The following is a 22,180-nucleotide window of genomic DNA, read 5'->3' on the forward strand; positions in this document are numbered from 1 at the left end:
CAGAAACCGTCCCTCCCCCAACCACAGCATCTCCTCCAGGGGTTGAGGGCTGGTGAATGAAGTTTGAATAAGACATATTCCCGTGTTTGATGTTCAGTATTAATGAGCTTGTATGCAGGCTGAGTCACCAAACCTGACTCACGTCTGTGCCATACATAGATAGCCATACAATTTCAGAGGCACAGCATCAACGATCCTGGAAATTGATTCATTCAACAACCATTAATTGGATGCCTGGTAACCTACTGATTCATGAGTTGGAAGTGGGTAAAACATGATTTAGAAGCTACACAAGGGCAGACAGTTTATTTAATGTTATTGGGCACGTGTTCCCTAAGCACCTGTCCTCTGATCTTGAACAAACTATTTAAACGTGGCCCTGTTTAGGGATTAATGAGAGCCAACTGATCTTTCAGAAGACCTCAATTTGCAGTTTTGGTCAAAAGCCCATCAGCCTTTACAAATGAAGACCTGTCTTTCTGGGTTGGGCTAACTCCTAAGCCAGTTAAAAGCTTTCTGTGTCTTTAAAAGGGGGCGGCACCCTGTCAAATGAACCCTAAAGCATAGGCTGAAGGCACGTGAAGTCCCACCCACTTTCTGTGACGTCCTGTGTCCCGGCTTCTGATTGCCCACTTCAGACGTCAATCGCGGGGCGTGTGTCTTGCTGGGACACAGTGGAGGTCTACCCTGTGTTTTGCGGAGTGGTCGGGTGTATTCTCCGCTCGCCCCCACGCCCTCGAGGCCCCCGCCGCCCGACCCAACGGCGGAGCCAGCCCGTGGCTTCCGTGGCGCCCTCCCGCACCGGATCGCTCCTTGCTGGGGCGGGACCTGGCCCGACGGCTCCGGTCACTATGGTCAGTGTCGTGGGGGGAAGCGGTGGAGGAGGAGCTGGAAGGGGGGCGCGGTGGGCGGGCTCGCCGCTGGGGCGCATGTGCGCTCGCGGGACAGGGGACAGCGTCAGGCTCAGCCCCCAGCGCGGCTCCCGCGGCGTTCGGACCCCTCAGAGGGGTGAATCGGGACGGATGCTGGGGGGCCCCGTACTTCCTGGGAAGGCCCTGTAAGGCCCCGCCGTCCCCCGTGGACGCCCAGCGAAGGGGACCCAGCCTGGCCTCTAGGACCCCCGTCCCTGGAGCTCTCGTCCCCGGTGTGTCCGAGGGTGCCGCCCGACGGTGCAAGGTAGGCGCCCTCGACGGGAACGGGAACTGGGAGGCTTCAAGACTAAGGATCGTCCTCTTTGTTAAGTAGCCCTGTAGTAGGCAGCTCGGGAAGCCACCCACTCAGGGCCTTGGCCATCGGACACCTCCCCTCTTCCCCAGCCCCACAAGTGACTTAGGAGGTGCAGGAGCTGCGGTCGGGGGACATGCTCTCCATCCCGCACACCAACAGAGGGTGTGTGCATTAGGACGCCCATTGAGAGGCCGCCTCAAGTTGTGAGGCACATGAATTAGGGGTCTAGGCAGAGTGAAGACTAGGAGAACCCCTGATTCAGAGTGTTCTTGGAGCAGAAATGGCCCCACAGACAACCTGAGCCAGGTCAAACTTGGAACTTGGGTAGGTGGGGAAACTGAGGCCCGGGTAAGGAGGGGACTGGGACTGATTGTGGTGGGTCTGGGACTTGAACCCAAGCCTCTGGACTCCCAGTCCAGTGCTCCTTCAATCCACCTTCAAGGGCATGGGGGGAGGGGTCAGGCAGTCTGCAGGGGATTAGGTGTGAGGATGGCCTAAAATCCCTTAATCCTGAGCCCCCTGCTTTAGTGTAGAGTGTGAGGGCTGGGGACCCTTATGGTGGCTTGGTGTCGCACAGCTCTGAGTTCAGATGCCTCCTCCAGCCCTTGGAAAGCCAAGAGGCTTTGGTTGGTCTTCCCCCCTGCCCAGCTCCCCCTCACCCAGCACTATTTTGTGTGTCTGTACAGTGGGCGCTGTGAGGACAGCGAGGTGACCCACGTGGGCTGCTTGGCCCAGGTAACTAGCTGCAGCTGCTCCTCTGACAACAGAGTCCTGGAAGTCGGTGGGCACAGGTGTCTGGTTCTTCTTGGCCTCCTCCGTCCCGCAGCTGCACAGGGAGATGGTCACCCCTTCAGGATGCTGCCGATGGGGAGGGGGCAAGCACTGTAACATACTTCGGACACGTACGAGGTGGCTGACTTGGGTCATCTCTCTGGCAGTGTGGCAAACACAGCGCTGGAGGCTCAGGCATTTGTTCGCCCGTCCACTCAGTCCGCATTTCTAGAGCATGACCGTGTGCCAAGTACTGGGGATCTGGTCTTGACAGGCATACAAAATCCCTGCCCTCTTGTTGTTGACATTCAAGTGGAGGGACAGACAGACTGCAAGGAAACGAGCGAACCTATGTGATAGCCGGTGCATTGAAGAAATAAAGCAAGTCAAGGTGGTGGGGGAGGGGTGACATAACACAGGGCGCTCAGGGAGGACCTCTCTGAGGAGGTGATGCCACCTGAGTCTTAAGAAGAGGAGCATCTGGGCAGCAGGAATAGCATGTGCGAAGGCCCTGAGGTAGAAATGGGCATGTCTTGTTGGAGGAACACAAAGAGGGTGTAAGGCTGGATCCCTGGGAGCATGAGGGAAGCAAGGCTGGCGTTGTAGGACTTGGGAGGTTGTTATCAAAAGGCTGAGTCCTTTCCTACATGAGGGAGCCCCAGGAGGAAATTGAGGACAGTTGTGCCCTCCTCTGGCTTGCATGTGCAGCAGCTTGGAGGATGGTGGGGAAGGGGAGCAGGAGCAGAAGCCAGTGCTATTGCAGCCTTCCTGAAGGCAGATGGCGGCAACTCTGGCCTGACCCAGGAACAAAGCCAATGGGGAAAAGAGAGCAAGAGGGGTGCTGGGGTTCGCATAAGCTCTGGCTGGATGGAGGGGGGAGCTGAGACCCCTGGAGGGGAGGCAGGTGTGGAGCGAGAGAGAAGTTGCGGCACAGTAGCTCAGGGATGCTGGTCAGACATCCTGGTGGCTCCTGGCTGTTTTAAGCCAGAGCGTCAGGGGGAGGTCAGGGCCAGAGACGAAAATCGGAGGCTCCTTTAGGAGATGTGTGAGTCCAGGCGTCAAATGAGAAAGTGGCTGGGGTCTGAGTTCAGGGTCTCTGCAAGGCTAGCGAATAATTGTGACCCAAGAGGGGTGGGCACCCAGACGCAGGGTCTTCCCTGTTTCCTTAGCTGGACAGCACAGAAGGGGCATGTGAGGGGGCAGGCTGAGGAACAGCCCCCCACGGATTTCCACATCTGATCCCCAGAACCTGTGAATAAGGGCTCTCACGTGGCAACCAGGGCCTCACAGGTGTGGTGAAGCTACGGGTGCTGAGCTGCGAGAGGCCCGGATCACCCAGGTGGGGTCTGGGATGGCATCACAAAGGTCCTTATAAAAGGGCTGGGTGGTGGGGCACCTGGGTGGCTCAGTGGGTTAAAGCCTCTGCATTTGGCTCAGGTCATGATCCCAGGGTTCTGGGATCAAGCCCCGCATCGGGCTCTCTGCTCAGCGGGGAGCCTGCTTCCTCCTCTCTCTCTCTCTCTGCCTGCCTCTCAGCCTACTTGTGATCTCTTTCCATCAAATGAATAAATAAAAAAATTAAAAAAAAAAAAGGGCTGGGGGCAGAGGCAGGAGGGCTCACGCGAGGATTCACGTGAGGAGCGGTGGAAGGAGGGGGATCGTGAGCCAAGGAACGCAGGTAGCTTCTAGAAAGTGAAAAAGGTAAGGAAATGGGTTTTCCCCCGGAGCCCCCAGAAATGCAGGCTAACAAATCCGTGTGGTTATTAAGTCACAGAATTTGCTCTCTTGCCATAGCAACAACAGGAAGCCAGTTCTGGACACTAGGTCTTCCCTAGATCTTTTGCCTGCAAACATTGTGATCACTCATCAGTAAAAAATGGATTATTCTATACCTTCGTGTATCCTCCATCCTGTCCTAATGCGGACCATTCAAAGGGAGTTTCCTTGTAGCTCCAGCGGCAGCCCACCGGGGAGACCCCAGTCCCGGGCAAGCAAGACCAGGGTTGTGGCCCCGGGGAGACTTGGGAAGTGACAAAGAGCTTCTGAGAGGAGAGGGGCGGTTGGCCAGGTTCTGAGCTCTGTCCCGGTGACCCTGGAAGCTCTGGCCTCTACTGGGAAAGAGCCAGTAGCTTGAGGTCAGGCCACGCGGTGAGTCGTGGCTTCTGGGGTACTGGGCCTGATTAATGAGGCTGACTCAGCCTGCGGTCAGCCATGCCCCTGGAGCAGCCTCGGAGGAAAGTCAGGCTGGCCGAGGGCTGGCATTGCCCACTGGGGCCCACCAGCACCCCGGAGCCTGGGCTCGGGGCTGTGCACAGATGCAATAAAGGGTATGTTGAGAGGGGCTCTGTAGGCAGAAGTGTGAGTCCTGACCATTGAGGAGGTGGCAGGAAATGACAAGTGGGCACACATGAGGGTCAAGTGGGTTCTGTTCCCTGGAGGATAAGAAGGTGCAGGAAGGTAGCCAGGTCTGTCGAATACTCTTTTTTTTTTTTTAAGTACACCCCAAGCCCAGCATGGAGCCCGGTGCAGGGCTTGGACTTTCGACCCTGAGATCAAGACCTGAGCGGAGATCAGGAGTCACATGCTTTATCAGCTGAGCCCCCCAGGTGCCCCTTGTTGAATACTTTTGATGGGCTGGGTGAGCAGGGTCTGAGTCCCTACCAAAGACTGCCTCACTCTGTGACTTCAGGCAGATGGTTTGACCTCTCTGTGCCTCCATGTCCATTTGTAAAACATATTTCAAGGCTTAAAGGAGATAATCCACAGCACATGCCACAGTGAATGCCCAGCTACGGTGGTTTCATTTCATTCAGCAAGTGATCACTGAGTACCTGCTGGGCACCAGCTGCTGGAATGTTCCAAGGGCTTGGGGTACAACCTTGAACAAAAGGGACCAGGGACCCTGATCTTTTGGAGCTTTATTGTCTTACTGTTTTGCTTCTCATGAAAGCCCAGGGAGACTGAATTCAGACCTTGAGCTGTACCGATTCCAAGAGGAGCCTACTGAGAACTCATGGGAGGGCAGGGGTCTTGCTTGGGGTCACATGTCATTTCCTGAGACAGGCCTTCAGGGCCAGCTGGACTGAGCTACCGGAGCCCACTCCTTCTGGCTCTGCCCCTCCCTGTCCTGCAGCCTGTCAGCCCATCCCATCATCTCCCAAGGATACTTGGAGATCCTTGAACAGCTGGGCACATGGGGCCCTCGGGCAGGGAGGCAGAGCTGTGGGGCCAGAACTCCCCCATCACCCTGGCGGGGGCCGCTCCCTGTCCCCACTTGGAGGCCTCTTCACCAGAAGCTTTCAGGGTTTTGAACCAAAGTGGTTGGATGCGCAGATTGGGCTACAGATGTAGGGCTGGAGGAGCCTGGCTTTTTGCTGGTCTGAGGCTGCTGGAGCAGTGCTTGGGGTTACATGGCAAGGTTTTCGTACTGCAGGGGCTTTGGAGAGAAAACCAGAGGAAAATGGGGAACCTGACTCTCCCCGTGCTTGGAGGGGGTGTGGGCTCGGGCTGGGATCCACTTTGCCACAGTATGTGCTTGGATTTCCACCCAGGGTTTTAAGGCTGCAGGAGGAAACCAGGCCAGGGAGACCGAGGCCAGGCTCCCAGTGAGGACTCAAACCTGGTCTGAATGCCGAGCCCACTCGCGAGTGCATGGGGCTGGGTCCCAGGATTGCCAGGGAAGGGCCAGTGATGGCACAGATGTCCTTTTCTCACTCTGAAATGCAGGCCTCGACTTAACCTGCTAAGTGCGGTTTCCAAGCCGACTTGCCCTCTGCCTGACTTAATTAGCATGTATTTGCACACCAGCAATTAAAGGCTAAGATCCTTTCAGGTGTCCTGATTAGGTCTGACAGGACATTGCCAGGCCTGTCCTTTCAACATAACATCCTGGAAATTTTCAGCCACGATTAGAATATAATAAAATAATACCAATTAAGAGTCAGCCAATATCAAACCCAGAGAGCATTGTGCCAGATATATGGGCCAGTACTTTGAGGCTATGCCCAAGTTCTCCGTGGCATTTGAGACTCTTGTTTTTCCCCAGAGCTGTGATGAGGGCAGTGCTGCTGAGGAGGTGGTGGTGGTGGGTCGGGGGGCAGGGGTCGTGGGCAGGGACCTCAGACTTGGGACATTCTGGAAAACCCCATGCTCCACGCTGCCCCGATAAATCCACCTACGGCCACAGGGGGGGCGCTAGAGCGAACCCAAGGCTCCATCACCTGTGGTGGAGGAAACCGACCCGTGAACGTTTTGCAGGAGGGGCAGATCTTAAAATAGTATTGTGTTTTTGTGTGTGGTGTAAGGAAATGGTCCAGTTTCATTCTTCTGGATGGACCTGTCCAATTTTCCCAACACCATTTGTTGAAGACACTGTCTTTTTTCCATTGGAAATTCTTTCCTGCTTTGTCGAAGATTAGTTGACCATAGAGTTGAGGGTCCATTTCCGGGCTCTCTATTCTGTTCCACTGATCTGTGTGTCTTTTTTTGTGCCAGTGCCATGCTGTCTTGATGATGACAGCTTTGTAATGGAGCTTGAAGTCTGGAATTGTGAGGCTGCCAACTTTGGTTTTCTTTTTCAACATTCTTCTGGCTATTCGAGGTCTTATGGAGGGTCTTATGCTAAGCGAACTAAGTCAGTCCAAGAAAGACAATTATCATATGATCTCCCTGATATGAGGAATTTGAGAGGCGGGCAGGGAGGGACGGGGGCCATGGGGGAAAGGGCAGGAAAAAAATGAAATAAGATGGGACCAGGGAGGGAGCCAAACCATAGAGACTCTTAATTTCAGGAAACAAACTGAGGGCTCCTGGAGAGGAAGGGGTCTGGGAGGGATGGGGTGGCTGGGTGATAGACATTGGGGGGGGGGGGGCATGTGCTACGATGAGCACTGTGAATTGTGTAAGACGATTCATAGACCTGTATCCTTGAAGCAAATAATACATTATATGTTAATAAAAAAAATTGGGTGAAGCAAAATAAAAAGGCCACAGTATCTGTAGAATAATCTGTGTGCACATATAAGACACGTGCATACATAAAACAACTCTGTAGTTTTAAGACCAATGGATTCCACTTACATGAGGTCCCTGGGCTAGGCAGATTCAGAGACGGTCAGATGGCGGCAGCGGGGATGGGGAGTCCATGTTTAATGGGTGGAGTGTCAGGTGGGGAGGATGAAAAAGTTCCAGGGATGGAAGGTGGTGACAGTTGCACAACCATGGGTGTACAGAAGGCCACAGAACTGCACACTTAAAAGTGGTTATGGGGGAATATTTTATATATACTTTCCCTCAGTTGATTCCCTCAGTATGAAGGAATCAATAATTTTGAGGGAAATTAGTATACTGTATACATTATACTGAGTATACTCAGTGCTGTGTCAATATCACTAATATTTGATATTGAGGTAAATTCAAATATTCCCTCAATACCTCAGTATTTGATACTTTCCCTTAATCAATTATATCAATAATATTGAGGAATGAAGTACCTCAATAAAAAGGTACTTATTGAGGGGTGCCAGGGTGGCTCAGTGGATTAAAGCCTCTGCCTTTGGCTCAGGTCATGATCCCAGGGTTCTGGGCTCGAGCCCTGCATCGGGCTCTCTGCTCAGCAGGGAGCCTGCTTCCCTTCTTCTCTCTCTGCCTGCATGTCCTCTCTGTCAAAAAAATAAATAAATAAAATCTTTTTAAAAGGGGGGGGGGATTTCCTTTAAAAAAAAAAAAAGGTACTTATTGAAACGTGCCACAGAAACTACCTATGAGGGGGACATGGGAACAGGGACGAAGGGGAAGCCAGTGTTGACAGTCAAACCCCGAGTGTGATGGGCTCCATCCTCAGCGGCCAAGAGGTGCCCCAAACTGCTATTTAATATTTTTCTTTTAAATTCAATAGCCTAAGGAAATTTGCCCCACAGGCCAAGTTTATATGGCCAGTGGGAAGACCTGGATCAGCTTTCCTGGTCCAGGGTGTGTGTCCCTTTCCCTGATCCAGTGCTATATTCTCATTTTGACTGTTGATGGCGCTTTGCCACCATCTTCATTATTTCTCTTTACATTGTTACTCCTTTCCACGCCTCCGTCACTGTCCTCTCAGAAACGGCTGAGTACGGCCAACTACACTTTCCCCCACCTGTTGTCTGCTGGGGTTTTGCTTGGAGCAGGCCAGGCAGAAGCAGCACTAAATACCGGTGGTACTGCTTTTAATGCACATTTAGAAAGACTCGAGCCAACGTTTTAAGTCCGCGGTCTATAGAAACAAGCCTTTTGGTAGTGAGGTGGGTAATGGGAGTCTGGAATGAAGCGAGAGCGTGAGGGAAAGGGTGCTGTAGGGCCGGCACGCCGGCTGTGTTGTAACCTACCTGAAGGTCACCTTACTTTCTCTCAAAGCAGCAGAAGTGGATTTTTTTTTTTATTCGGAAACTTACAGGGTCCTTTTTTAGCACAGAGTAGTAGGAGTGCAAAACGAACCGCACAGCAACAGTTGTTATGCCAATAATGGAACTCTTCCATGATTTAGAATAGATCAAAACATGTTCACATCTCATAAAAACGCCAACCAAGTCAATAAAACAGGCTTTTTTGTTTTGTTTTGAAATAAGCTCTGTGCCCAAGGGGGGGGGGGGGCTTGAACTCCTGACCCAGAGATCAAGATTCTCAGCTCTACTGACTAAGCCAGCTGGGTGTCCCCCAAAGCTGACTTGTTTTACATTTAAAAAGTACTGCAAATGAAAAATGGAACCCTTTGGGATACCTGGATGGCTCAGTAAAGCTGTGACTCTTGATCTCTGGGTTGTGAGTTCAAGTCTCTTGTTGGGTGTAGAGCTTAAAGAAAATGGAACACTTTTAGGCTCCCTGCTCACTGGCCAAAAGACACTAGCAGAGTGGAAAGGATTTAAAGGTATGTTGGAAGCTGCCTTTCTCCTTGGCATGATTATTATAAAAATTGAAGGAAACTGAAAAGAGAACAAATTTTCCTCCAGATGTCCCGTCTTTTAACATGTCCAGACACCACCTATGAATATTTTGTTCCTTCTGTGACAAGTGTCTTCAGACTGGGGACATTGCTGTGGGCATTGAGCTGGGTAGAGAGCTAGGCTGTCTGCCTGGTTGGACCCCAGGGGCGGGAGGTTAGGACCTGGCCTGATGATGCAGAGGCCCTAGTCTGCCCTGTACACAGTGTTCCTGTAAGGTCTAGCAGCTTTGTTCCCTCAAGAGCTAGACTCTGAGCTCTGTTTGCCTAGCAGTTTGGCTTATAGAATTCCCATGGGTTTGGGGCGCCTGGGTGGCTCAGTGGCTGAGCCGCTGCCTTTGGCTCAGGTCATGATCTCAGGGTCCTGGGATCGAGTCCCGCATCGGGCTCTCTGCTCAGCAGGGAGCCTGCTTCCTCCTCTCTCTCTCTCTCTGCCTGCCTCTCTGCCTACATGTGATTTCTCTCTGTCAAATAAATAAATAAAATTAAAAAAAAAAAAAAAAAAAAAAGAATTCCCATGGGTTTCAGAGCCAGAATTGGATTAAATCACTTCCTGGCCCAAGGAACCTGACCTTGTCAGTAGAGTGGGTATAATTGCTAGTGGGGAGTAAATGAGATAATGGGGATATGTATGTCTCTGTCCCAGAGCTTGGCACATCATAGATGTACAATCATGGCATCTTGTTATTCTCTACATCTTGGACTTAGGATAGCAGCAGATCATCCAACCATTTCCCACATACTAGCTTTCAGCGTCATGGTCACAGGATGGCCGCTGTAATATAGACACTGCATCTGCATTGAAGACATTGAAGGCAGGGAGGAGGAGGAAGGAATAGGACATGCTTTGTCTCTGTTCCTTTTATCCAAAACCGAAAGCCTTCCCTCAGCTCCCCAGAATACTTGTCATGATCTGGTTGGCCAACTCTGGTTACTCGTACGGTATTGTGTAACTGTCCCCTTGAACACTTTACTTCTCTTAAAGTAAATGACCTGGGTCATTGGCTTTAATACCGATTCCTCGTACATTATTTTCATGCTGGAATCAGAGCACGTCTAGGGAGGGAGTGGAGGCAGGGGTGCATCTGCCACTTCTCTGGGCAGTCTGGGCAGAAACAGCTTGAGGCTGCAGGGAATTGACTGTTAGAACAGAGATGCCTCCTGCACTTTCCCTGACTCCGAGGGCGGCTCCAAAGCCGCCTCCTGCCATTACCTGCTCCCTGCGGATTTCTTCTCAGCCCTCCAGAGCCCTGCCTCTGGGCCAGGAAGCTGATCTCTGGTTTGGAACTGACCAGACTCCAACTGGGCTGCAGTATGGACTTGCGCCGATAGGTGGTGCCGCAGGTAGAACACCCGCCAGATGTTCTAACCTCTTACTTCCAGCTTATCCCACAGTGCTTAGTGCAGGCTGGATGTTCAGGAATTGGTGGCAAATGAAAGAATGAATGAGTGAGACAGGAAGGACAGGTGACAAGGAGAGAGCTCATACTCCAGCATGAAGGCTCATAGGTTAAGGGATTATACTCGAAAATGAATCCATTTGGATGATCCCGTACACGATGGAGCCGACCGTGACTCCCTGTCCAGGGAACTGACATCCAAGATAACTGGTAACGTGCCTTTTGTGGCAAGGTCCCATTCCCTATGTTATGGAATTACGTGGTGGAAGCCTATCCGTGGCTTTAAAATTGTCACAGCTTTGCTTCTTTTTCAGAGTGAAACATCTTTCAACCTAATATCAGAAAAATGTGACATTCTATCAATTCTTCGGGATCATCCTGAAAACAGGATTTACCAGAGGAAAATCCAGGTGAGAGAGGTTTGCAGGGGAGAGGATCTTAGAGCTAATGTGCTGGAGCTGGGATTGGAGTCCGAGGTGCCACTTTGAAAGCAGAATGTCCTAGCCTTGGGGCCAGGCTCCCGGGCAAATTCAAGGGCTCCCAGAATATTTTGATGTTGGGCATTTGCCTCAGTGAGAAATCTTTTAGTTGCAATATATATAGCAATTTTTAAATTTTTTTTAAAAGCTAGGCACTATCCTAAGTGCTTTATTTACTGAGACATTATGTGGCAAAGCCAGTACTTGTATTATCCACATTTTACAGCTGAGGGAAGGGAGGCACAGTTATTAAATGGCAGGCCCACAGTCCTCCAGCTCATCCGTGAAGAAGGTAGGATGTGGACAAGGAAGCCAGATCTCGTAAGCTGCGCCCATAACCACAGTGCTAGGGCATCTCGGCAGCAAAGGGCCACTCCGTTGGCCTTTGCAGAAGGGGTTTGCCAGAAGCGTGCGGGGGCACAGCTCACAAAACCAGAGCAGGAGCAGCAGCCTAGGCTCTGTCCACCTCAGGGGCAGCATGCCTTTGCTTCTCTCTGCTCACTGGGAAGACTGTCTCCTGCAGCCGCAGGGCCTTGTGTACCCTGAAGCCCTCTCGGGAGATGAGATGCGGTTCTCACGGAGCATGACCTTCCCTGCAGGGCTGAGAGGGGGCCCCATCAACCCCAAGCCTTCTCACTGCTGTGGTGGGAGGAGGGACTCCCCGACACCTTGAAGACCGTGCTTTGCTATCAAAACCTTGCCCATAGCTCCAGGAGGCGCCCAAGGAGACTCCAGACATTTCAGAGGGAAATTGGCAGCTCAGAGCAGAGCTGGAGGTGGGTGGCCTGGGGAGAGCCACGCCTTTTGAGACATGTCTGAAGGTCTGGCCAGACTGCTTCGTTATGTCTGAGGAGGCCTCTTCTACAAACTCTGCAGACTCCTGGCTCCCTGCTCAGCTACACCTCATCCCCGCAAGGGCTTTGCTTAGCTGTGCCTCCCCTGTGCCATGCATACCACTTCTGCTCCTCTCAGTGCTACTCCTCCAGGAAGCCTTCCTAGACTTCTGATGCCACTGCTCTGAGGCACCCCCGTGTTTCCCCTGTCCTGTCCTAGTTGTGTAATGGTCCATCTTCCCCAGACCGTAGGCTGCCAGAGGCTGGGCCGTGACCCGTTCATCCCTCGGTGCCTGCCACAAGGACCGGCTCAGCGTGGTTTTACGTGCGATGGAGGGTAGCTGGGAGACTGTGAAGGCTCTCAGAGGAGGCAGCAGGTGCTACCTGGGGGAGGTAGGGGCCCTGGCCCCCCACAGGATGCGATGCGACGGGTGATGGTGGTGCAGACGTCCACATTTCCTTCTCTGCCCCACAGGAACTCAGCAAAAGGTTCACCGCGATCCGCAAGACCAAGGGGGATGGGAACTGCTTCTACCGGGCCTTGGGCTATTCCTACCTGGAGTCCCTGCTGGGGAAGAGCAGGGAGGTCCTCAAGTGAGTGGGTGTAAGGGACTGCTGGGCAGGCTTGGGTGCCCTGGGTCTCCCTGATGGGGTTTCCTAGGCACAGGCCTGCCAAACCCGGAAAGTGAGCTGCTGTGGGGGCGGGGTGGGGGCAGCCATGTGGTCTGGGATGGAACGGTGACTTAAGTTCGCCTAGGTGGGTTGCATTGGTTGCCTCTGAAGACTCACTCCAAGAGAAAAACAACGCTTTGCCTATTCTGAGTAATTTCAGCTGCCCCTGTTCTTAAAGGTGTGTAACCGGGTATCTACCTAGTCAGGCCTTGGGTCCTGACCCAATGCTGAGGAAGGTCTCTGTCCAGCAGCAGCTCCCAAGAGCGACCCTTTAGACCTTTGTGTTGAGGTTCAAGTCAGGGCCCCTACTGCGTCAGCATTTGCTCAAACTTCTTGGACCTTTAGAATGTGGTACCAATTCGGTCCATCTAGGGCAGGCTTCTGTTTCTCCCCAAATCCCAGGAGATGTTGCCGGTCTCAGAACACAGCAAGGAGCTAAAAGACCTACTTCTTGATCTTGGAGCTTTCACTGCCCTGAGAGGATCAGATGAAGCCCTCCCCACTCCCCCCACCACACACACAAACAGAGTGGCCGTAGGTCAGAGAACTCGGGCTTGATCCGTGGACCCTGGTGTCAGAGCTGCTTTGTGAGGGCCGCTTTCTCAACAGCAGCACTACTCTGGTATTTTGGGCTCGATCATTCTTGTTGTGGGTCGGTCCTGGGTGGTATAGGGTGGTTAGTAGTGTCCCTCGCATCCACCTACTAGATGCCCCTAGAGCACCTTCCGCCCCAAGCCATGACCATCAAAAATGTCTCCAGATCCCATCAGAAACCTCTCTCCAGGGCGCCTGGGTGGCTCAGTGGGTTAAGCCACTGCCTTCGGCTCAGGTCATGATCTCAGGGTCCTGGGATCGAGTCCCGCATCGGGCCCTCTGCTCAGCGGGGAGCCTGCTTCCCTCTCTCTCTCTCTCTGGCTGCCTCTCCATCTACTTGTGATTTCTCTCTGTCAAATTAATAAAAGAAAAGAAAAGAAAAAAAAAAAAAAAAGAAACCTCTCTCCAGATTCCATCAGAAACCTCTTTGGTTGAGGGAAGTCAGCCCTGATTGAGAATGGCTAGGTTAAGATAATCATCTCCTGGTCAAAATACAGATTCCCTCAAAAGGGATAGAAATTAGGCCACCCGTTCTTTATTTGGAATGTCATTCTTGGACAGACTGAGTCCCTTTTGATGGAGTCCCCTATCTCAAGTCACTTTCCAGTGCAGTCCAGTGCAGGGCTTTTCTCCCACTGTGTCCCCCAGAGCTGTGCCATGCTGAGGTCCGGGGCTCTGAGGCCAGACCTCACTCTACCTTACTTGCTGTGTGACTTTGGGCAAGTAACCGCAGCTCTCTAAGCCTCAGTTTCCACATTTGCGGAACGTGGGTAATCCTGCATACTCCGTGTTTGGAGGACTCAGCAAGGTGATGCTCGCAAAGCCCAGCCCTGAATGCTGGGCTTCACCCCTGCACTCCTCCCAGGGCACCCTCCCTCCCTGCAGTCATCACCCAGCAGGACACCACACACAGACCCCCCCTGTAGGCCCTGGGGATGCAGGAGAGAACAAGAGAGAAACTTCCTGCCTCTGGAGCAGGCATGCTAGCAGGAGAAAACAGACCGCATGGGATGTCAGATGGCAAGACGTGTTGTAGGAAAAAACCAGATGGGGAAGGTGGCCAAGTTGTTAGGATGGAGGCGGGGGTGGGGGTAAGTGGGGAGTGCCTCATGGGCCTCTATAAAGACCCTGAATTTCAGCCTGAAAGAGATGGATCCTCTAAGGGTCTGAACAGAGCATCGCCTGGCCTGCTGGCCACTATCCACAGGACAGACTGCGAGGGCACAGCAGGGGATGTGCTCGGAGAAGGGAGAGGAGAGTGGCAGCAGGGGCAGGCGGAGGGGATGGGCTGGATTCCAGATTCCTGGAGTCAGCAGGACTTGGTCACGGTTAGGTGGGGTGCGCGAGCTGAGAGGAGTCCAGGGTAACTGCTAAGTGTGTTGCCAAAGTCCAAATGATGCTGAGTCCAGAATGTCTGCGAGCCTTTCCGCAGGAGTGTTCAGGGTGGTGGTACCCCATTTTACAGTTGAGTACACAGAGCCTTGGGAAGGTTACAAGCCTTGCCCAAGGTCACAGTGAAGCTGGCAGTGCTGCAGAGAGCGCCTCGCCCAGTGCCGTCCGAGTGCCGTCCCCCTTCCCCGCACTCATCTTGCTGGGTGGGAGTCCTGGCCTGGTCTCGGCCGGGCCTGTGTGGCACTCATCAGTCCTCGGTACAGGGGTCAGCAGTCATAGGTGAGCAATCGATGTGGGAATGCAGCTGGGGTTCAGGGAGGGTAAGGCAGGGGGGGACTAAAGCCCAAGGGCAGCTGAACAGCAGGGCTGCCAACTGCCAGCACAGGGGGTCCCCCCCACCCACTCTGGACAGCATTCACCTCCCCCTCCTGGTTTAGATGTTTGCGCACCACACATGCCACCCCTCTCCTCTCTGTCCCCTCCCAAGACAACTGAGCCTCCCCCTCAGGCCTTTAGTCCCTTGTGAAAACCCCCTTCCTGTCCCATTAGGAGGCCAGCCTCCATTCCCAGGGGATAGACTGCACTACAGCCAGTGGCAGCTGCCCCCCCCACCCCCCCGCCGCCCCAAGCCTCCTGCTGCTTGGTTCCTCTAGCACGGGCTGTTCCCTTCCCTCCAAGGACCAGTTGCTTGTTCTGTACCTCATGTCTGCTGCTAAACGTGTCCTGGGGCCAGGGGCTGCTAGGGCTCCTCACCATGCCCCCAAGTGCCAGGGCTGGTCTCGGAAGGGGGCGGCACCGTGAGGGGCCTGCCGGGGAGCAGAGAGGGATGAGCCAGCGCTGACAGAGCAAGGGCCACTGGACCAGGTTTAAAGGGTGGCCAGTGCCAACAAAGCTTTCACAGCTGTGGGGCACGGAGGCCTGACTGGTGGCAGTAACCCTTTCTGTGGTATAAATACTCCTTTCGTGACTGGTTTTCAGGCTACCACTGCGGGGTCACTGAGCAGGGAGCAAGGAAGAGATAAACACAGAGATGGCAAGAACTATGGGGACAGGAAGGACAGATTCAGGAGGCTTGGGAAGCTAGAAGTAACATGTCTGGGAGTGGGTAGTGATGGCCTCAATCTCCTAATCTGTGAAATGGGTACTATATATGCTGGGGAGGACAGAACTCCGTGTGTTACCCAGACTGTGGGGTGGAAGTGCTCTCAAAGGGAGAAGGCAGCTGAGGAGGGGTGTGTCCCTAACGGGGACTGCCTTCTCCCGTTAGGGACACACCCCTCCTCAGGTGTGTCGGGAGCATCGGCTGAGAGGGGGAAGACATTGTCACAGCAGTGTTCCATCATCACTTCCCCATAAGCCATCCGTCTAACCCCTTTAGGTTTAAAGAACGTGTCCTGCAGACCCCAAATGACCTTCTGGCTGCTGGGTTTGAGGAGCACAAGTTCCGAAACTTCTTTAATGCTGTAAGTTAACCTGGGCAGGATGGCTGAGGGTCCAGGTGCTTCTATGCTGGCAGAGCAGAGAGGAATGGGCAGGGGCTGGAGCCCCCCACAGCCCATGGCTCTGCTTTTGTGTCCCTGCTCCTCCCAGCTGGAGGACAGCTGCTTCCTGCGTGTTGGGACAGGGAACCCAGGGCCCTGCCCTCCCATAGGGAGGAAGTACCTCCTTTGGGGCAGTAGCTCTCAGGCTGGAAACACCCCGCTCCCCTTATCCATTCCCTCTCCACCCTACTCCCGATCCTCTTAGTGAGGGAGGTGGGACTGGAGGGTTATAAATAAGAATCCCAATCACCACAGTGACGGGAGGAGACCCAACTGCTGTCCCCTAGACAGGACTCTGGGCTAAGGTACACACTGCAGGGCATTTCCAACCCTCTACTTAGTTTTGGTCCCAGACTGACTTGGGTAACTCAATTTGAGGATTTAAAAATGGAAATACACACTGAGGAGAGGGTCCGATGCAGAGAGCCCCATGGGGGAGGGTAGGTCTTGCCTGTGCCTGCCAGCTGACAGCCCGGCGGGGTCCAGTTTTACAGTGTGGTCGAGCTGGTAGAGAAGGATGGCTCAGTGTCCAGCCTGCTGAAGGTGTTCAACGACCAGAGCGCCTCGGACCAAATCGTGCAGTTTCTGCGTCTGCTCACATCCGCCTTCATCAAGAACCGCGCAGAATTCTTCCGACACTTCATTGATGAGGAGATGGACATCAAGGATTTCTGTACTCATGTAGGTCCTCGGGGTCTCAAGCTCTGAGGACTCAGCCCACAGCCCTGGGACCTGCTGTGTAACCCCCAGCTCCTGCGCTTGTACACACTGGGGAGGACGGGGCAGTCAGTGTGTGGGCCATGGGGAAGTGCCGTGAAAGCCCCTCTCCCCTCAGGAGACTTGAATGCCATCATCCCTAGCCAGGGGACTTCATGTCACATCTGCATTTGTAATTGGAAGAACAAGATTAGCAAGCCAGAAACAGATCCTACTTAAACTGCCTGAACACGTGGCTCTGGGCAAGTACTTCCCCCATCCAGGCCTCAGATTTCCCATCCGAGAACCGAGGGCCTTGGACTGCCCTGTTTACAGAATTGGAGAGTAGCAGACCCTGTGTCACATGTATCTTAAGATGTGTTTTGTTTATGATGGACGGTATTTATCTAAACGGATCTGCCAGCATTTAAACCCTGGGCAGCTCTCTTGACTCTGGATTTCTATTGGGATCCAGCTCCCAGGGCCTTATTCTGCATGGCTGCAATCAGCAGGAGTGGAGTGGCGGCCGCCCTAGGTGGGACAAACTTGCCAGCCGCCACCATCTCTGCCTCTCTGTGGAGAGAGGCAGACTCACTCACTCGCCTAGCCCTCTGTGAAGTCCCTTCATGACCGTCCTTGTCTGTTGAAATTCTTTGGTTCTATGCATTACCAAGCCAAAGCTTAAAAATTCTTGTCTACCTCCATCCCAATACTTCAAAGTAGTGTTCTCTTCTCACATACCACTAGAGTCTGGAATCTGAAAGATCTAGATTCCAGCCTTGCAGTGCTAGTGGGTTTCTGGCTGCTCTTCCTCAGTCTCCTCTTCTAGAAACTAGGCATGGCAGTACCACGTGATGAGCTGTTGTGAAGATTATCTCCCAGCATAGATGCTTAGACCCAGGGCCATGAAAGCCAGGGATGGAATTCTCATTTGTCCTCTGCCAGGCCCCCTTCCTAATCTGGGTTTGTTTTTTCGTTTGCCTTTGCAGGAAGTGGAGCCCATGGCCATGGAGTGTGACCACATCCAGATCACAGCCCTGTCTCAGGCACTGAACATCGCCCTGCAGGTGGAGTATGTGGATGAGATGGACACGGCCCTGAACCACCACGTGTTCCCCGAGGCTGCCACCCCTTCCGTTTACCTGCTCTATAAAACATCCCACTACAACATCCTTTATGCAGCCGATAAACGTTGATTACTTTTAGGCCATGCAGTGGAGCCTGTCACCTAACGGGACTGCATTCTCAATGGAACATTCCGACTTTTCAATTTTTTAAACAACTTAAAACTATAGTTAGAAAATGTATAGCCTTTTGGGCAAAGTCACTGGGAATGAGGACTACCCATCATGGACTGGTATAACTTAGTGGTACTGTTAATATTTATTTTCATGGAGGATCAAATGCTTTCTAACTCAGGGCTACAAAGCCAGAACCTCTGGCTCTGCTCCCAGTTCCCTGAGACCCTGGGCAGGTCACCTCCCCTCTCTGGACCCATTTCTTCATCTGGACAAGGTTCTTGCCAGTACTGACATTCTGTTGTATAAAAAACAGGGCCCTCTGGTTTCCTTTCTGTGCCTCTCTAATGGGGAGGAAAAGCTCAAGGTTAGCTGTCTTCAGTGACTTTCCAGTTCTACAGAGAAGAATCTAGTCTAATCAGCTGTTAGACTGGACTTTGGTGGATGGCTGACTGAAGTGTTGGCTAGTTGGCCAATGTGAGGGCTTCAGCATGGTTCCAAACATTCACCAGGGGAGTGTTTTCTTACCCTAACCTAAGGAGAAAAGGACTTTTATGCCAAAGTTTAAAAAGGGGCCTTCAGCATGAAGCTCAAGTTGTTGTGGCCTCCCCTCCTCTCTACCTCTCCGGGCCAGACCTGCTTGCTTCTGGGCAGGCCCATCAGGATTCTGCAGCTTAGCCTCACCTAACAGGCTCAAGGAAGGCTGGGGTCTGGGACCAGGAAGCTGTCTCGCCATCCCCAACAGACTGGAAGTAGAATCTAGGTAATCTGCCAGGTGGAGACAGCAGTACATGCAGCCACAGACTCCAGCTGGGCAGGGCAGACATGTTTTGCAAGGTTGTCTGCAGCTTCTTTCCCTTTTCCCCCTTCTGCTGGGTGTTGTGGACTGGCAGGAAGTTAGGTGGGAAAGAACAGACAAGCTGAGGTAACTGGCAAGGAGGGACATTTGCTGTGAAAACTGCCTAGAAGCCAAGAGCCCAGGCTGGCAGCCTCCTTCGTTTGTCCCCCTAGACCTTCCCCTTAGTAACAAGCCTTGTCACCTTGCTGCCCCAAGGACCTTGAAGAGCCCAGCTGATCTGGGGTACTGCTAGCAAGCGTTCTTCCTCTGTGGGAGGAAATGGAGACCGTCCAAGTGTGGAACTGCCCATGGGGTACTCCCCTAACCCAAGGTGTTTTCTCGCAGGTTCTCTTCTGCAGGGATTTCTGAGAATCCACACTGCATGTCTGCTGGCAGCCAGACCATACACAATGACTGGGTAGCAGACTGCTGAGGCCTTGTATACAAATGGAAGATTTGTATCATTCTTCTACCTTTGTGAAAACAGATGTTAGGGTGCTTAATGCCAGGCAGGGACCCAGGTTCCCCTATTGCATTAGCTAGAGCTTAAACCCAAGGGTTCACACTAAGTGATCATGTCACTTTTCCACAGGAATGTAAACCTGACCTTGATCTCTGAATTGGTGATATCCCACCCTGCTCTGGGTAGGAATGCTAGATCTGCGACAAACACACTGGAAGACTGGGGGAAATGTTATGTGACTTGTGACTATCAGGATTCCCAATTTTCAAACCAAAGGGTATGAACACGGCACATGCCCGTGGCTGCTCTTGAGGGTCTGTGGGACGGTCCATGCCTCCACCTGGGCTCTCACACCTGGCATAAGCAGCAGTGGCCACTTCTTGGCATGTTCACAAAAGTAGAGATTTCTCTTTGGCAAACTGGCTGGAGAAATTCCCTCTCAGGCTTCCTATGTCATGCTTCTAGGTCTAAGCCCACCAGTGCTCCCATGGAACCCTCTTCCAGAAGAGTTCCTATCAGTTTCAAATCAGAATGCCACAGGCAAATTATTCTCAAGTTCTTACAATGTGCTTCCCCCTTTTCCCACAAAACCACTGGTCCAATCTAAGCCATGGCTCTCTGCCCTCACATCCAACCTCAGATGGTCTGAGGCAAGCACCGATGCTGAAAAGGGAGTGACAGAATTCAGGAACTTGTTCAAATCTAGCCATCTGGGGAGGTTACTTTGCTTGTCTACAGCAGCCAGTTCTGCTGGCATTCAAACCTCCTGGACAGGTCTGCACCCACCTCACCAACCCCTCTCTGTCCAGACCGAAAGGAGGCGGGAGAGTTGCTTTGAGAGTCTGTATAACTGCACATTTATTACTTTCTTTCCAAAGGGAACTTTATAAATGGGAACGTTTAGCAACAAAAAGAACAAACTGTCCTTGCTTTTGACTGGGTTCCTATTATAAGCACAGAGGGCTTCTGGAGCCAGACCCGCCTGGGTTTGAATCTCCCCTTTCCACAAGCTCTCGGCCAAGAACTTCATCTCTTGAGCCCTAATTCCCACGTCAGTGAAACGGAGACAGCACCTACGCAGCACAGGATCACTGCTTAAAGTGTAACAAGATTATGTGGGAGACCAGACACCCAGTGCTCTACAAGCCGGGAAGCAGAACACTTGCTGCAATGCGGGCAGGTACTTCCTTGGCAGGGAAACTCTGGCTTCCCCAACAGGGAAGTGTCAGGACCCATGAGACAAGTGTAAGAACTGTTCTCATACTGCGCAAAATGGGGGCAGCAGCTGTGGCTCAGTGAGCAGCTGGTGGGGGGAGGGGGAGTGGGATGGGCAGGCCCTACAGCTTCTCCTGGCAGTTGGTGGAAACATTTTCCTGCATTAAAATGGTTTCCATGACAACCTTTGTCCCGGTTTCTTAGTATTTGGTATCTGACATGCACTGAAGATCACCTCTCTCCCATGGGGCTTATGTGTATGAGTGGATTAGCAGAGAGCGGGTTCTCGTTTCGTGGAAGATCCAGATACTCAGGAACTTCTGCCTTTGGGCTCGAGATACCAAAGAAACCACAGGACTCACCAAAGCTTTACATCATCAGGTCAAAGAATAGAACTGCCAAGGATGCTACCCTTAGCTTTAAAACTAACTCTCCTTAACATAGGACTTGCCCTGCAAAAAAATAAGAGCATGTGCTGTTAAACAACGAGGGCTGCATGTCAACAGACATCAGTGGGTCTGTCTGGCCTGTAACCAGTAGCCTCAGGCCTCTCATGACTCAGGTACTGCTAAAGTTCCTGAAGGCTGCTCAAACTGCCACTGTATCCTCTGGATAATGGTGAGTCCCCTACCACCGCAGCTCCACCAGCTGTCACCCAAGAAATGATCTCACAGACTAGGATTGTTTTCTACTTCATTGTCCTCCCTGGGTCACTGGTGACCCTGGGGAGACATTCCTTGACAACACTGCTGTCCTTTTAAGACTGAAGCAGTTTTCTGAACATGCCCACAAGGAAATACCCACGGTTTTAATCTCAGGCCTGCCACTTGGCCGCTCTGTGATCTGAGGCAAGTCTACATCACTCAGTGTCAACTTTCTCAACTACAAAAAGGTATTAGGACTTGTATTTCAGAGGCCTGTTAGAAACTAAATGATGGGGGCGCCTGGGTGGCTCAGTGGGTTAAGCCGCTGCCTTCGGCTCAGGTCATTATCTCAGGGTCCTGGGTCATGATCTCAGGGTCCTGGGGTCGAGCCCCGCGTCGGGCTCTCTGCTCAGCAGGGAGCCTGCTTCCCTCTCTCTCTCTCTCTGCCTGCCTCTCTGCCTACTTGTGATCTCTCTCTGTCAAATAAATAAAATCTTTAAAAAAAAAAGAAAAGAAACTAAATGATGAAACAGATGAAAATGCCTAACAGTGCTTGGTACTTCATCAGCGTTCAAGGACACCTGAGTCTGTCCAACTGTATTTACCCAGAGGGGCTGAGGGAACACTACTGCCATCCTGCCAACCTTGCCAACGATGAAGTCAAGGGGATATGTGTTTAGAAATCCAGACTTAGCTGTGAAGAAATGTATGCTTCTCCAGCAATTGTGGCTACTCACCTAGACTTACCTAGAGAAATCTGGGTTGGGGGAGGGGGCAGATGGGACACCAAGAGGTCACTTATTACCTCAGCACATATTTACATCATGCCCTGACCTAAGCCCAAGGGCTACAAGGGCTAATAAAGCAGCCTATGCTGTCAAGGAGCTTAGACAATACAGTCTGCCAAGTGCTACAGCAAGGGTAAGCACAACTACTATGGGCACTGTGCCCTCCTGGAGGCTTGGCGACCTAGGGAATATGTGCTCAAGGATGAGGAAAAAGGCAAGCAGGCAGAGGGGAAAGCTTGTATAAAGGCTCAGGACAAGAGAAAGAGCACATGGGACTGTGGAAAACCACCACTTCGGACACAAGAGGAGGGGAAGGGAGACAAGGCTGCAGAAACTGGCTAGCACCAGATCCCAAGTGCCTCACAATGCCAGACTCTGCACACGGTCACTGGCTTCCCTACAGACCGCTCTGATGT

General features: G+C 52.5%; 1 protein-coding gene across 2 annotated transcripts; it reads left to right on the forward strand.

The window, feature by feature from the left end:
* Window positions 1-652: 652 nt before the first annotated feature.
* OTUB2 (OTU deubiquitinase, ubiquitin aldehyde binding 2) lies at window positions 653-21,508 on the forward strand. Of its 2 annotated transcripts, XM_059373875.1 has the most exons (6): window positions 653-854; window positions 10,686-10,781; window positions 12,159-12,277; window positions 15,720-15,804; window positions 16,369-16,563; window positions 17,568-21,508. In XM_059373875.1, exons 1-6 carry the CDS (start codon window positions 852-854, stop codon window positions 17,772-17,774), a joined length of 705 nt encoding a protein of 234 aa, XP_059229858.1. In that variant the 5' UTR covers window positions 653-851; the 3' UTR covers window positions 17,775-21,508. The 2 variants fall into 2 exon arrangements, with proteins under 2 accessions (XP_059229858.1, XP_059229859.1); XM_059373876.1 differs by lacking the exons at window positions 653-854; window positions 10,686-10,781 and adding an exon at window positions 11,060-12,076.
* Window positions 21,509-22,180: the final 672 nt, after the last annotated feature.

The sequence above is a fragment of the Mustela nigripes genome, chromosome 13 (assembly GCF_022355385.1).
Source record: "Mustela nigripes isolate SB6536 chromosome 13, MUSNIG.SB6536, whole genome shotgun sequence".
NCBI classification, from domain to species: Eukaryota; Metazoa; Chordata; class Mammalia; order Carnivora; family Mustelidae; genus Mustela; species Mustela nigripes.